Consider the following 15,990-nt stretch of genomic DNA (forward strand, 5'->3'; position numbering starts at 1 on the left):
CACCACAGCCTAAACAAATAAACTGATTTAAAGCTGTAAATCATTCCTGTCTACAAGCAGCTGCCCAACACTGGCTAGAGCACTTGCATTGTGTTAACTAGATTACTGCAATACACTATACGTAGGCTCCTCTGAACACAACCTAAACAGACTCCAACTACTCCAGAACAACTCACTGAGAGTTGCACTCAGTCTACCCAGATCCTGCCGTATCTCCACCCACAGACAATGCCAAATGGTTGCCTATCCGTGACAGAATCACATTACGCAACCTAGCCATCACGCACAAATGCCTCACAAACGCAGCCCCTAAATATCTGGCCGATAAAATCAGCAAACACCAACCCGCACACAGCACCAGATCATCTCACTCCCACAACCTTGTGGTACCAAGGTTCAACTTAAAATCAGCTGGAGCAGCCAGCTTCCCAGTCCAAGCTGCCAAACAATGGAACTCTATTCCCATACCTCTCAGACAAGTACCTTCCTTCCTCACCTTCAAAGCCAGAATAAAGAGTAACAAGACCTTACATTAAGATGTTATCGTTCTGTGTTTCTGACCACCGTTCACTTATGCTACTGTATAAATGTCACATTTTGTCTGACCCATATGTAACCAGGGACTCAATCTCTGTAGCTTTGTCTTCAATGTACATTGCCTCACCATGCCTGTAACTTCCCTCAAGCACCCAGTTGCCTCAGGGGTCGGTGCACGATATAAATAATAAATACAAATACATCATACTAGAACTAGTTTCCAAGCCCTGTTTCAATGAAACGGATGCACTTTAATATCAGCAGTGGGGTACATACAAAGATTCCTGGGTAAACAACATTATTTATTCATCAGGATAATACAATCACAGCCTAAACAATGTTGCCTGCCTAATTCCGACACACACAGTTTGCCAAAACACAACTCTATGGGACACAAGCATCTTCAGGCTAATCACCAGAGTATGGCTTGAAATAAAAATAAATTCTCCAATTATACTAAAGAAATAACAGGTTTTCAACATGGAAATACATGTTTCTTACTATTTCCAAGCACTGCAAAAAATCCAGTTGTCAGTACTAGGAGGGTAAACAATCCATGAACCTCAGAAGGATGCTCAGCTGCGACCCAAGTGGCTGTGCCATGTTAATGTTTCTGTAGAGAAAGATATGCTGCAATCACGTGGTTAGTACTCAACTAGCTTAATGTACTACTTGTGTGCATCGATCGCCTCCAACCCAATACTCAATGAATTTGCAATATTCTACTTCCCCCAACCATGACAAGTCCATTCTTTTACCTGCTGTGATCCCCCATCTTCACAGCGCTACTAGATGGTCCTACTCACCTCTGCAAGCTGTGCCTTGTTGAGGCCAGGCCTCGTCTGCAACTTGTAGTGCCTTTTATAACGCCTCAAAGTGTTCACCTGCAGTTGGAACAGGTCGACCTGGGAAGAGAGGAAGAGTCACTGGCTGGCGAATGATTGTGCAGAGCCGTACCAGACTTTAGACATGGCTTTGAGGAAAAGACAATGTGCTCATTCTTTTCTTGTAATGCGCCAGCGTTGAAACAATCACCTCCTATGAAAAAGCCACACTCGACATTTTATTTTGATGGACTCTTGCAACAACCCAATAGGCAAAGAGCAACGGTTACATTATTCACAACTTGTGAACAGGGATAACTGGAAACACAGAACTAACAGAATGGCCAGGTGTTTTGCATAACGTAGTTTACAATGAAGGACAAGTCACAGATATGGCTTTCTTAAAAATGAATCGATCCGAGCAAACACCTCCGTATGCCATGTACAAGTTGAAAAAGTGTGCTTCTGAACAAGGTCAGAAAGATCAAGATTAGCACCTTTGTTGCTGCAGTTTTAGAAAAAGATCCGTTCATCAGATGAGCATGTGCAATTGAATGGATTTCAAGGCCCGTTTGTGCGGAGCAACGTACAAGGCAAACTCAAAACTACAATAATGCAATAAATCAATCATTAATTCAAGAGGACACTGAAGGCTAACTAGAGACAAGCTTTGGTTACCCCAGTCTGGACTCTGGATCCAGCCCCTGCGTTTTGATCACTGCAGCTCCCATTCCATCACCTAGCACTGCTCATACGAGGTATCCCTAATGATGCACTGAAGAATGCAACCTTCACCAAATCACATAAAACATGCCTTCTTGGCAATTCGGGCACGCTAAGTCCGCAGTTCTCCCCCATTGCCAACTTGTTGGAAAAGCATGCTCTTGTGGCAGGCTACGCCAAAAAGCCACTGTACAGATGCTGCATAAAGTAGCAATAGAATTTAGGATAGAAAGCTTTGGTATGCAAATCCTCCATTATGCATCCAGGTAACTAATCTACCTTTATCAGCTGTGCCCCAAACGTCAGTTCTCGAATCTTCCACCAAGCATAATCAGAAATAGCACTGGCATATACTCAAGAGAATGGCTGGGAGGCGGAGCCACAGACTCAGTACCCGAATTGCCATGAAGGTAATATTCTGTTTGACACTTACATCTGGTTCAGATTAAGCAGCAAAGAATAGATGGATTGGCGTGGGGGGTGCAGTATATACCAAGAGAGGTGGTTACACAACACTTCATGATTGAAAAAATCATGTCTGGGGGACATGTCGAGGAAATCCTGCTTAGAAAAATCTTCAATAGTAGACCAGGTGGCTGCCCGACAACTTGTTAATGAACACATGCCTCTGGAAAGCTACCAATGCTGCCTCATATCTAGTGGAATACATATAGGTTCTCCTTAATGGGATGTCCATGCAGGGTGTATGCAACAGAGATGCCAGATGGAACACAACTATCAGCAACAAAGGTTTTCCGACCTGAAAAAAGCTCTAGTTCCTGGCCGCATCCAAATTATGGAGAACATACATGGCCAGAGAACCAGGAGGCCAAAGTCCAAAGAAAGGTTAGTAATACGCCTGGTAGAGCTAAAAAAAAAATAAAAAAATAAAAATTAAAAACTTTAAAAAAAAAACAAGTACTATTTCGCAGGGTGGGGTGAAGGCCAGAACAGTCCTAAAAACCACTTTAAAGCATTATGAAATTTCTGTGTAATGCTGCTTACATGATAAAGCCTGCAACTCGCTCACCACATGGCAGAGTTGACTGTGATTGTAACTAAGAAAGCAGTCTTGAAGGAGATGTGGTTAAGGTCACAAGAAGGCTTAGGCTCAAAACGGTTCCTCATCAAGGAAACCAGAACTCAATTCAAGTCCCACTGATATGGTGGTTTTCTGAAAGAGCTAAAGATGACAGAGGAAGCCAAGGTGATGACCAATTGTCTTATTCTGAAGGGTACAAGATTTTCACACTGTTACAAGTAGGCTATAGTGGCGAAAGGATAACACTGGCTAGTCTAATTTGTATTGCCACTACTGGCCAAATGAGACATAAGATTGTCTATGGATGACATCAGAGGGTTAATGTTACACTTCAGAGCGCAATAATGGAAGCGCTTCCATTATTGTTTCATAGTCGACTCTTTTCTGGCCGTGCACACAATCTGAATGTTGCACTCAGAAATCCCTTAATGAACAAACTAAGTCCTCAGGTACCAAGTTCTCAAGCTGAGCAATGGTAGGGAGTGTGTGTAAGTAACTCATGGGAGCAACAGCTGTGATGAACCGCTTTGCTTTCCTCGTAACTGGAGTCAAGGCCATTATCACAGTAGTAGGAGTTTCCCTTGTTCCCGCTTATCAGCGTCGACATGCCCCGTGTACTGTTGACATCTGCTGCAACATACTTCGGCTATTGTCCTCGGCCTTACTATTCGTGCTGCAGAAGTTTTGCGGGTCTGCATTGAAAAGGGCAAGGTCGTGTCCCTCCTTGTCAACCTCTCGATATTCGCCACCTTTCTCCTCCTCTTGAACTGCTGGGCCTTGGTAGCTGTCTCGTCGTGTGGTCTGCCTTGCTCGTAACTGGGCTCTCTTGCTCCACCTTTTATCCCTGTGGGTAAGGGAAAGGGCCGTCAGGTGTTTATGATTCTAATCAATTGCCTGACTTTGCCTGACTCTTGTATTAGGACATGTCCGGTAAACGGCTCTGGTCTTAGTCCGTGCTCTGGTGTGTGTTGTGCAAAAGTGTTCATGTCCGGAAAGGAGGTGGAGGGGCTGTGGTTTTGAATGGCCTACGTGGTAGGATGGGGAAAAAGTGCTGACAGAAGGGGGATACTGGGTCCCACTCCCCGAAGACCCCCGGCACCCCCAAATCCAGGTGATCCTCCCTCACTGGTCCACCCCCAGAAACTGGATCCATTAGCGATGACCGTGTCCTATCCACCTGGATGACAGATCCCCGGAGACTAGCTAGGGAGACACCTTCAGGTTTCTCATATGTGAGAGAGGATCAGACCTCTCTTGGGACAGGAGGTCTTCCTTCGGGGAAAGATCCAGAAAGCCCCTGTCCAATAACAGTAGTAGATAGGAGTATCAGAACTTTGTGGTGTGCCTCAACCTCTAAAGCACCTTTATAAATGATTACTATTAGAGTATTTATTGATCGTGTACCTAGCTTCGAGAAGCAACAGAGAGCTTTACAATCGAAGGGGGAAGATCATGGCGATGGAGAAGAGAAAAGAAAAAAAAAAAAAGGAATTTGGGAGCCAACAGGGGTGGCGGGAAGGTAGGCAATTTGTCAGCAAGAGATCTATCTATAAGCCACAAGGGGAGAAAACTGTGGTCAATCGGATTACTCAGTCTCAGACACCTCATGAATCAAAGCTTTTGGAGGAAAGGCGCAAAGTGAAGTTCCTGACCAGTCCATTGCAAAACTGTCGCTTAGGAAACTCGGATCTTTCCCCATCCAGGATAGGTAGAACCGACACTTCTTGTGTCGTATAGCAAGTCTATTGGAGCAAAAACCCTCCAGAGAAAAATGCTCTGCTCTTCTATAGGGGGTGGGAGGGTCCAGTGCTCAACCATGAAGTGAGTGAGAGATGACTGAATTGGTCAACAACCTGCACATGCACAGCTACTGCAAGAATGCAGTTTGCCTGAGCCCAGAACCAAAGCTGGAGCGTCATTATGCACAGTAAGCAAGAATGGAGGCCCTCTTGCTTTTTAACATAGAACATCACAGTGGTGTTGTCTGTTCGAATGTCTACAACTTGCCCCAAAAGAACGGCAAGCAAGGCTTTCATGACAACAAGGAGGCCTTCAGTTCCAGCCCATTTACGCAATCTGTCCTTTCCTTTGCAGACCAATGGCCATGCATCTGCACACTGCAGCAGATGGTTCTCCGACTGAGCTTGAAGGCATCTGTTGGTTGTTGTAGGATCCTTTTCCACCAAAGTAGAGCCATGACACAGCTGCAGTGAAACCCCCAACAGTGGGTTGTTCAACTCCAGGCCTCAAGGGCCGGAAACATGTCGAATATTCAGGACACCCCTCATGTATGCTCATGAGATAAATTTGCATGCAATGTTTCTAAATGTATGCAAATTGCTTTATTATAAATATTCATGAGGGATACCCTATAAACCCGCCAGGATTCCGGCACTTGAAGCCTGGAGTTGGGCAACCTCGAGACGTGGAGACTGATGATTTAGCAGACTTTTTCCACAGTAAGATTATGGATATATGCCATAATATTCAAGTGGGTCTATCGACCAATCCTCAGGCATCCGACGATATAGGTCTGCAGGTAGTCTCTACTTGGTCATCATTCCCAGTGTTCTCTAATGACGAGGTGTTGCTGGCAATTCATAAATTGAAGTCTGCAGCCGCCTCTGATCTGGTCCCGTTGACTGTCCTTAAGGACATTCTGCCACGCGTGATCTTTCTGGTCACATAAGCAGTCAATAAGTCCCGTCAGTCAAGATGTATTCCACAAGAACTAAAACAGACCATTGTGGTTCCCTCTTTTAAAGAAAAACATCACTGGATGTCTGTTATGGTCATTTTCATCCTATTTCCTTGCTCTCTTTTTTTAATGAAACTTCTTGAGTCCTTGATGACTCCACTCCTATCCTCTTTTCTGTAGGTGCAGTCTTTGCTGGATCCCTGTCGGTCAGAGGCAGATCTGACCAGACTGGTCGATGCAGGAGTGGAGGGGGCAATATTGCCTGATCTGTCAGTGGCCTTCAACACTGTTGACCATGCTATACTCCTGTCCCACTGGGTCAGGGCTGGCATCGCAGGCCCTGTCCTGGCACGGTTCACCTCTTTGACTGACAGGGGTCAATCATTGTCTGCCTCCTTTTCTCCCATCTTCCCATTTACTGTCCTGTGGGGTCCCACAGGGCCGTGCCTTGTCCCTGATGTTATTCAACATCTATGTTCAGTCCCTGGTTGCCCTCATCTGCTCCCACAGATTGGGGTCCTATGCGGACACTCGGATCCTAGTCCGTTTCGATAAAGACCGGCTCAGGGTATCATCTCATCTGTGTGAGTGCCAAGCGGCGTAAGGTGCTGGATGAGTGACAACTGGCTCAAACTCAATGAGGACAAGACTGTGGTGTTGGTGGTGGGTCTATCTTCTGGTTTGGGTATGTGGTCTCCTTTCTGGCCTGATTCACTGGGTGTTTTCCCTACTCCAGTGGTGGTTCTGAAAATGGGTCATCAGGTGAGCACAGTATGCAAAAAGGTCCTTCATAAGGTTTTTTCTTTGCTGCCTATGCACCTGCATCCTGCGGTAGTTGCCTCACCCGTCACAAGCCGCCTAGATTATTGCAATGCTCTGTATATAGCCCAGCCCACTGGCTTGGTCCATCGCCTTCAGCAGATACATAATCTTGCAGCTAGGGTGGCTATGGCCACCCCCTACGCCTCCCACATCAGTCCAGTCTTGAGAGCTCTTCACTGGCTGCCAGTAAAAAGAATCTTTAAATCTCCTTGTTTAGTTCACCAGGATTACTCTCAGGTGGGCGCTGCCTTTTTGCAGAAGAAATGTGTTCCTTACATACCAGCGAGAGAACTCTTTTCCGGTAATGGGGGTCTACTCGTGGTCCCTATATTTCGCCTCCAGAGGGTGGGGGGCAAGCTCTCTCGGTAGCTGCAGGTACGCTTTGGAATAAACCCCAAACTCGACTCGTCTGAGACATACAGTGAATCGCTTGCAATTTCGTTGTCAGCTTAAAACCCCGCTATTCTGAAAATACCGCCCGTTCTATTCTCCCTGATGCGTTTCCTCGCACCAAGATGCCTTTTAGGTGAACGTGCACGCTACACATGCACATACCATAACCCTGAAACAACTAATGAAGAGTATCGTAAAGCAGATTCCACAGACTAGAAACTGAAACTGGACTTCCCGCATCCTGAACCTTACAAAGGGCACCAGACTGATGCAAGCAGTCACATGGTCCAGAAATATTTGCAGCAGAGTATTAAAGAGCACCAATGTGAATCTTGTTTTCTCTGAAGAGTTGCTATTATTGATGCTGCAAAAGGATGAACACTGTGAAGCTGTTGTAAAGCTGTTATAAGTTGATACTAACCACAGAAGCACTTGCCGTTTGTGAATCACTGTTTGAGCAGGGGAGTACACTCGAATGGCAAACCTTTGAATTATTAGGGCTGGCATGGGAGTAAGAACAGGTAGAAGTTGATGAAGTGCAAGTGGTGCTGGAAAAGACAATTGATGTTTGCGGTGCTGAAGAAAGAACTGTATAGAACTGCTGTAGAGGAGTTATATTTCTTCATAAATACTTGGTTGTGGCAAACATCCTGCCAGACAATGCATGTTGCTATTGACAAACTCAGAAAATATTTCTTATGTGAAGAGCATCACCTATTTTTTGCTTATTTTTGTTAAAGCTTGAAGATCAACGTAGATACCCGATTTTAAGTGTATCTACCCAGTGGTGCCCACTTATTTTCTTTTGATTCTGGCCCCACCTTTTTTGAGACACATGCAAGTGGAGGCACACATTGACTAAATCATTTACCTGTATTCTATTGTTACTAACAACAAGTCCTTTGAAGAGATCGAAGGGCTTTCATCCAAATGTGCAGAAACCCTAGGGTTTTCCACCGAGGAGGCAGCTGCTATTCTCGAACTGATCAGCTAAACGACCATTGGTACGCATGCTACCACGACTAAAGATCCGGCTAAATGCATCAAACAGCTTGAATACTTAATATGCAAGGAAATCAACCGGAAGCTCCACGCAATCACACTTGGTCGCTACTTTAAGAATCAACATATCCCAAGAGGTTTACGTATCCAACTTCGTCCGACCCTTTGCAAGGAAAGCAAAGAGTTTGTACGCAAAGCCATTTTGAACAAGTGTTCCTTAGACCTCATCCTGTTAACCATCCGAGAGCTGTCTAAAAACTTGATTTCTCTCAACACTGAAATCCAAGAGATTGAGAAAGAACTCGTTAGTTCGTTGGGTAAAGAGGAATACGACATTATTCCAACAGAGATCAACACGAAACACGAGGACTATAAGACAGAGTTAGAACAGAAAAAAGTGAAGAAGTTCAAACACGATACCTACGACTACATTAACAAAGAAGTATACACATGGATGGAGAAATACAGACCAGTAGCCCCAAAAGAAACTCTATAAATATCTATCAGACAACACATCTAGCTCTGATTCAGAAGCACAAACGGACCCTGACATACCGACAGGACAGACATCGGGTAATTCAAATCGCACAACCAGCCCTTCTACTCAAACACCTACAACCTCGTCTTTTTTAGGAGCTCGCCCAAAAGAACCCGCAGGGGGAGGAGGAAATCTCAGAACCAAGCCACAAACGAGACTACAACTAAGGAAAACCTAGTTATTAATATATCTCGTAAGACATTGAGCAAAACCGAAGAGAACACATTACAAAAGGGACTAAGTTTCGTGCCGACATACAGCACGACTCTGTTTAACACCAAGATTGAACTCTACAAGTTTGTAAGAAAACTGAAACTCAAGGTGTTCTTTGAAAAACTAGAAACCCATGAAAATACCACTGATGCTCCTGATTTTCAAGAGTTTAGAGCCAAGAGTGGATTTGTACCACCAATTTCAGTACCATCATTAGACATCTTCCAGAAAATGGTTACCAGAGATCTTGAACGCATCAGTTACAAAATTCCACCATATAAGAACATGAAACCTCACGAGATGAAAACAATTAGAGACCTTTATTGTGACAAAGACATAACCATTTGTCCAGCAGATAAAGGAGGTGCTTTGGTAATTATGAATACTATTGATTATGATACAGAATGCACCAGACAATTACAAGTTCAGACTATCTATGCATCCTTAGATCATGACCCTACTGCGTCCATCAAACACAATCTTGAAATTCTACTTGATAGAGCCATGGAACTTAACTGGGTAAATGAACATACCCGCAAATTCCTTAATAACACCCATCCCAGTATTCTTGACTTCTATACATTACCAAAAATCCATAAAGATCAGACTAAACCACCAGAAAGACCAATAGTTGCTGGCATGGACAGCATTAACCAACCATTGGGAGTCTACATCGACTTTTTTCTTCAACCGCTAATACAGAAAACCTCTACTTATATTAGAGACACTACACATTTTTTGCAGAAACTCAACAGCACAACCTTCCAATGTGAAACACCTGATGTTTACAATCAATGTCAAGAGCTTATATACATCCATACCCCATGATCTTGGCATAGAATCTGTTGAATGGCTTTTACTGGAAACACCAGAAGTTCGTGCACAGAAGGAATTCATACTGACTCTCCTCCAATTCATTGCAGAAAATTCATATTTTCAATATCGCAACAAGTTCTTTCTACAAATCTTTGGTACATCAATGGGTGCCACCATGGCACCATCATATGCAAACTGCTTTATGCATAAATTTGAAACAGACCATATACTCAACAACCAAGAATGGAACCAAAATATACATTTGTGGTGACGCTACATTGACGATATTTTTGGAATTTGGATAGCAACTGAAGCTGCATTTAAGGTCTTCTTTGAATTTCTCAACAGCATTGACCCACGCATCCAGTTTACGAGCGAGATATCTACAGACAAAAATCACATTTCTTGATGTTCTAATAGAGAAGAAAGACACCAGCTACAGCACCACTTTGTTCCGCAAAACCACTGATCGGAATAACTTATTCCGTCTTAGCTTCCATCAACCCAGTCTCCTGAGGAACCTACCGTTTAGTCAACTCTTGCGAGTCAAAAAAAATTGTTAGTGATCCAGAAGAATGTTTAGCTCAACAATCAGAAATGAAAGACACATTTTTATCACGTGGCTATAAGAAGGAAGAACTTGATTCAGCATCCCAGAAGGTGAATGCTTTGGATCGTGACACACTGTTGTCCAGCACCACCAAACAGAAAAGAGAACTCAAATCACCTGTATATGTTTCAAGATTTTCTGCTCAAAGTAAAAAGATCAAGAACTCCATTAAAAAAACATTGGAGTATTTTTAAGAATGATGTTAGAGTGCAGAAACTGTTTGACCAACTGCCAGTATTTGCTTACCAGAGAAGCAAAAATCTAAGGGATGAACTTGTTCGCACAAGACCCCCCCCTTGAAAGAACCTAGTACCCAACGTACAGGGACATACCCCTGCTTACACTGTGCCAACTGCAATTTGGTATTAAAGGCAACATCGTATACCATCCCAGCACAGACAACAAGATTCTTCTTAAGTCATTTGGCACATGCGACAGTGTGAACATCATATATGGAATAAAGTGCCCCTGTGGGAAATATTATGTTGGTCAATCCACGAGAGCAGCAAAAGTACGTTGGAATGAGCATCGCTCCTGCATTCGTAACTCGAACCCTAACTCAGCAGTGGCCCGACACTGGAGCGAGAAACGCCACAATTTGACACAAATAAGGTTCTTGATCTTGGAAGTACTGAATAGAGTCAATCCCCATGAGGATTTGGGCCTTCGGCTCAACCAAAGTGTGACATTTTGGATTGATAGACTTGGGAGCCTGTATCCCAATGGCCTCAATGAAGAGATTAACTATCATTGTTATATTTGAATTTGGTGCACTACTTTCTTGATTTCATGCAATGTCATTCACACTGTTTTTGAATCTCCAGAGGTTGTGTTTGCATCACATGTACGTACCAGCATGTTTTACCATGTACAAGTACCTCTGACCCTAGCGTAATGTTGAAACTGTCTGGTCATGCGATGATCCTCGGCATGCACAGCAGTCCATTGCTGTTTAATGCCCCTGAAGTTGTTTTTTACACCATATGTACTAGCTTTTATTAACCACCTATTGTTACTTTGTAACCACAGCACATTCTGCACTGTTGCATCAAGGCCACTACTCCCGGACAGTTGTCTGGGACCCAAGGTGGTACCCATTGGTGCCACCCATCGCGGCTATGATGCATGTTTTTTGAATTTCCACAGTGGTATTTACACGGAGTACTTTACCTCACCGATATGTTTTACGTCTACTTTATTTTTTTATATCCATGGTTTGTCTAATTTGCTTTTGTTTATGTCTTCCTTTATTGTTAGTAATATTATGGTCAGATTGATTAGTACCCTTGTTTTTCCTATTCATTAGTATTTCTTCTATGTCTATGTTTTTTTTACTTTTTTGTTTGCATTCTTTACTTTCGTATAATTCCTGACTTACCTCCTGCAGTCCTTATAATTGATTTTCTTGCCCCTCTGATGCCCCATGATCACACATGCTGCCTTCTTATGTACGTGCCGCATCGCGCATTCCCCAACGCGATGCGGTCACATGTCTATATCTTTCACTGTTCCCTTGGCAACGCACACCCAGCGATGCACAATGGCGTTCCCCCGGCCGCCGCAGCTACTGCTTCTAATGCTCAGGTATACTAGCACACTGCCTCTGACTTGCCCTTTTCCTGGTTCATATGTCTTTTACTAAATTTGACCTCACTCCTACAGATCGGCAACTGGATTAAGTCCAGCATATGATCGCGAGTTATACATTGAATCCCCTTGAAGACTACTCGTCTGACACGGATTTTGAACCTTTTACCTAGTTTGGCTACCCACTGCACGCGAGGGAACCGTTTTTATTTTTGCTAGCACTGTCGGTCAACTTATCACCCGATACCACACCTCTTTACTCATTTCTTTTCTTTTCTACCTCCATATTCCAAGCTGATCCAAATTCTTCCTCTCATTGGTATGTGGCTATTTTTTTTTAATGTATTTATTTAATGACTAGTTTTGTTAATTGTTTTATGTTACGCACTGGATATCATCTTACCATTATGCCATATTCCATGTTTTGTTGCCATCATTCTCCCACATTAGTATAGACTTGCCCTGACGGAGTTTAATGCTCCGAAATGCATTGGCACATTAAGTCTACTCAAATTATGAGATGTGTCAGCCGCGTCCTCACTTAGATTGTATTAGTGATCATTTTTTTTATAATTTTTTTTATATTTCTTTGATAAACACATATTACTCTAACCAAGACTTCGATTTTATTTGAACTTATACACAATTGATAAAGCGGAAGAAGTGAACTAATACTGTTTGGAACAGCTTGTTTTGAATCACATAGCCCAGGTTGGGTTTAAACGGAGAGCGGCTGTGTGACTAGGTTTTTTATCTAGTCTACTGCTTTACTTGTGTGAAGAGCATACCTTTGAATCTTAATCTTGCTTAACGATATTCAAAAATTATTTTCAGTGCACCAATCCTCACGATATTTAGGCGCATCGCAAAAATTCAGAACATTTGAAGCAGCCAATTCTGAGAAAAGTGAGGCGATAAAAAAAATCCCCATGCTAAAAGCTGTTCAAAAACGCAATCAAAGTAAACATTTTTAAACTAGGAAGCCGTTCATGAACAATTCTGGAATTTTGCATGCGCAAGTGCTTACCTCGAAAAATTCATGCAGACTTCTGTATGATTTTTTCATGCAGCAGTTCAAAAGTAATTTTCTGAACCTCCTTTGAGACTTAGTTAAGGTCTAATGCCATGTGCTAGCATAATATTTATAACAGACACCCAAAAACATTAGTTAAGGTGAATACGTTCAGTGCAACAGAACCCTTGAAATTCAGTGAAGAAATACCTCAGTTGATGGGACGTTAAGGTGCCAATTTCATGCAACAAATGTGATAAAAGGTACTAGAGTATTAACATTGTAAATGTTCATTCAATACCAAGCAACTCTGGTGTGCAGGAATACCATGCTTGTAAATGGACATTACTTTAAATGCAAATTCCAATCAAGCTTTGCTCTTGAAACCACACTTCTATGAAGAAAAACGCTTTTTAAATGTTGCATCTCTTACTTGCATGTCTGGTGTCACTGATGCTGCCTTCAGTGATGCCATGTGTGTGTTTAAAGGATGCACAATGTGGGGGCTCGTGGTTAAGGTGGAGCTTCCAACACCTGCCAAATTGCAGGGGTTTTGCTGCATTAAATCAGCACCTGAACGTCACTTCAACTAAAGTTTGTTCACTGAACTTGAAGGGTTTTGCTGCACAGAACGTATTCACCGTATGTGTCCCTGAACTAAAGATTTTCACTGAATTTTGAGGGTGTTAAATATATCTCCCACCACCTGAAATTCTACCTTTTTTCATCCGATAACATAACTAACGCTATAGCCTTTGTTATCAATATGTGTTCTTACGCTATGCAACACGTGGTTCGTCAAGCATTTCATATTTTTTTGTCCACTAGCTAAGAATGGATTACCAATGGTGTAATGGGACAATTTAGAGGGTGGTGGGGGTAATGCAATGGATTACTAAAGGGCACTGGGAAGAGGAGGGTGGGTTAATACAACAAATAACTAACAAGGTTCTGGAAAGAAGAGGTAGGTGGGGTAAATCCACGGATTACTAATGGGGTAGTGGGAAAAGGACGACTAAGGCAAGGTAATGCAGTGGATTATTCATGAGGTACTGCAAAGCAGACGAATGAGGCGGGGTAATGCAGTACTAAAACAAGTAAGAGGCAGGGTAGTGGGGTACACAGAAGAGCAAGTGGTGGGTGGTGGTAATGGAATGGATTTATAATCCAGGTACTTGGATTATAACAAGGGAGGCCGCTGGGAAATCTAACAGATTACTAATGAAGTACTGGGATGAAGAGGAAGTAGGCAGGTAGTGGAGTACTGGAATAAGGAAGAGAGGTGCTGATAATGTAACAGATCATTAATGAGCACTATAATGAGGAAGAGGGATGTGGGGGTAATGCAGCGGATTACTACAAGGGTATGGGAATGAGGGAGATGGGTGGTACTGCAACAGATTACTAAGGGGTACTGGGACGAGGAAGAGGGAAATGGAGTACTGGGATGAAGAGGGAGGTGCGGGTGATGCAATGGATTACTATCGGTACTGAGATGAGGAGGAGGGAGGTGGCAATAAGCTAATGATTACTATTCAGATACTTGGTCAAGGAAGTGAGGTGGTGGTAATGGAGTAATGGGAGGAGGTAGAGAGGTAGGGGATTGTAGTGTTGAGACGAGGGGGTGTGCATTGGGTGTGCCAACCCCTCCCCCCTCAACTGAATATAGATAACACGATAGGCAGATCAAATAGTTCCATCATTGTAGAAATCGGGTTAGATTGCCTTTATTAATAGTAAAAAGTGCACATGGCACGGCGCATATTTGGATTAGGGTGGAACAGGGCATGAAGGGTGCTTTAAATAACACACACATACCATAAGTGCATAATTATATCTTTTGAATAAAAGGATACAAAGTGAGAGATGCTTAATTAGTCAGACAAAAATATATTTCAAAATGGTCTCCAGACCTAAGCCAGATGTGGAGGACTATGTAACCATGCCAAGAGTTTTCAGACAAGCAAAAGAGGCTGATACATTGGAAACAGTCTTTGGCAGCATCTCGCAGTGAGGTAGTTAGGTTTGTTAGGTTAAAAATGGAAATGGACAGAAAAAGCAGACAAGATTGTGTTGAGGCCAGATAAGTAAGGAAAGCTTGGATACATTTAACCTTGTTCTCATTGAAGCCGGTACAACGCGTGTCATGCAGACTATTCTGAGAGACCAGCTGTATTATTTTGGCAACTATATGATACATTACTCACCGTAATCGTATTTCTGGTGCTCCGATGCTTGTATCTGCTTAGATTCACATGCTATGCGTAGGCCGACATCTAGTGGAAGCTGTGGAGTATTACAGAAAAGGGACGTCGACAGGGCGTGCCAGTAATACTATCTCTAGTGTGATGTCCACTGTACCCATGGTCCTTCATGCGTCAAGGTCCCACTGATTGTTTTGTTTCTGACATGAGGTAGCACAAAGTACAGTAGTAGCGCGAGTACAAGTGTATCCAAGCAGATAAATATCAGGGAAGCACATATAACATCTATGCACCTTCTCTCAGGGGAGGAAGGGTGGGCGCATGTGAATCTAAGCAGATGCAAGCATCATAAATACGATCACAGTGAGTAATGTATCCCTTCTGAGGCTTGCTGAATCTGCTTAGATAGCATGCTATGCATAGAGTAGCGAGCTGTGTTAGGACAAGGTGGTGGGTTGTGAGAAGGTTCAGCGGCAAATAGATGTTTTAGAACTGCTTGTCCCACCTCTGTATCTGCTTTGGAATGAGTGTCAATGAAGTAGTGCTGAGTGAAAGTGTGTACTGAGCTCCATGTAGCTGCTTTGCGATAAAAGCCAGAGTAGCTCCTTTGCTCCTTGTAGAGTGAGCTCTTGGCGTGAAAGGCAGTGTCTTGTTTGATAATGAATAGCATAGTTGTATGCATCTGACCATCTATCTGGAGATGGCATTTTTGGAAATGCGGTCTCCTTCTCTGCCTGGTGCTATGGAGACAAACAGTTGGTCTATTTTCCTAAGCGGCCTGGCCTTGTTTACATAATAAAGGACCACCCTCCTTACATCTAGTGTGTGGAGTTTTACCTCAGCTGAGCTAGTTGGATTCTGGAAGAAGGCCAGTAGCTCAATGGATTGGTTCACGTGGAATTTGAAAATTTACTTCGGAGAGAACCTAGGATGTATACGTAAAACCAGTTTGTCTTTGTGTATGACAAA

The 15,990-nt window shown here is 43.1% G+C and overlaps 1 protein-coding gene across 1 annotated transcript in view; it reads right to left on the reverse strand.

Moving 5' to 3' along the window:
* The window catches only part of SAP30L (SAP30 like), a 107,661-nt gene that overhangs the window by 11,653 nt on the left and 80,018 nt on the right, over positions 1 to 15,990 (reverse strand). Inside the window, exon 3 of the mRNA XM_069653977.1 lies at positions 1,344 to 1,442. Within this exon, the coding sequence (XP_069510078.1) occupies positions 1,344 to 1,442 (99 nt within the window). The remainder of the gene's footprint in view (positions 1 to 1,343; positions 1,443 to 15,990) is intronic.

Source organism: Ambystoma mexicanum, chromosome 3q (genome assembly GCF_040938575.1).
Source record: "Ambystoma mexicanum isolate Mex_15411 chromosome 3q, UKY_AmexF1_1, whole genome shotgun sequence".
In the NCBI taxonomy this organism is placed as follows: Eukaryota; Metazoa; Chordata; class Amphibia; order Caudata; family Ambystomatidae; genus Ambystoma; species Ambystoma mexicanum.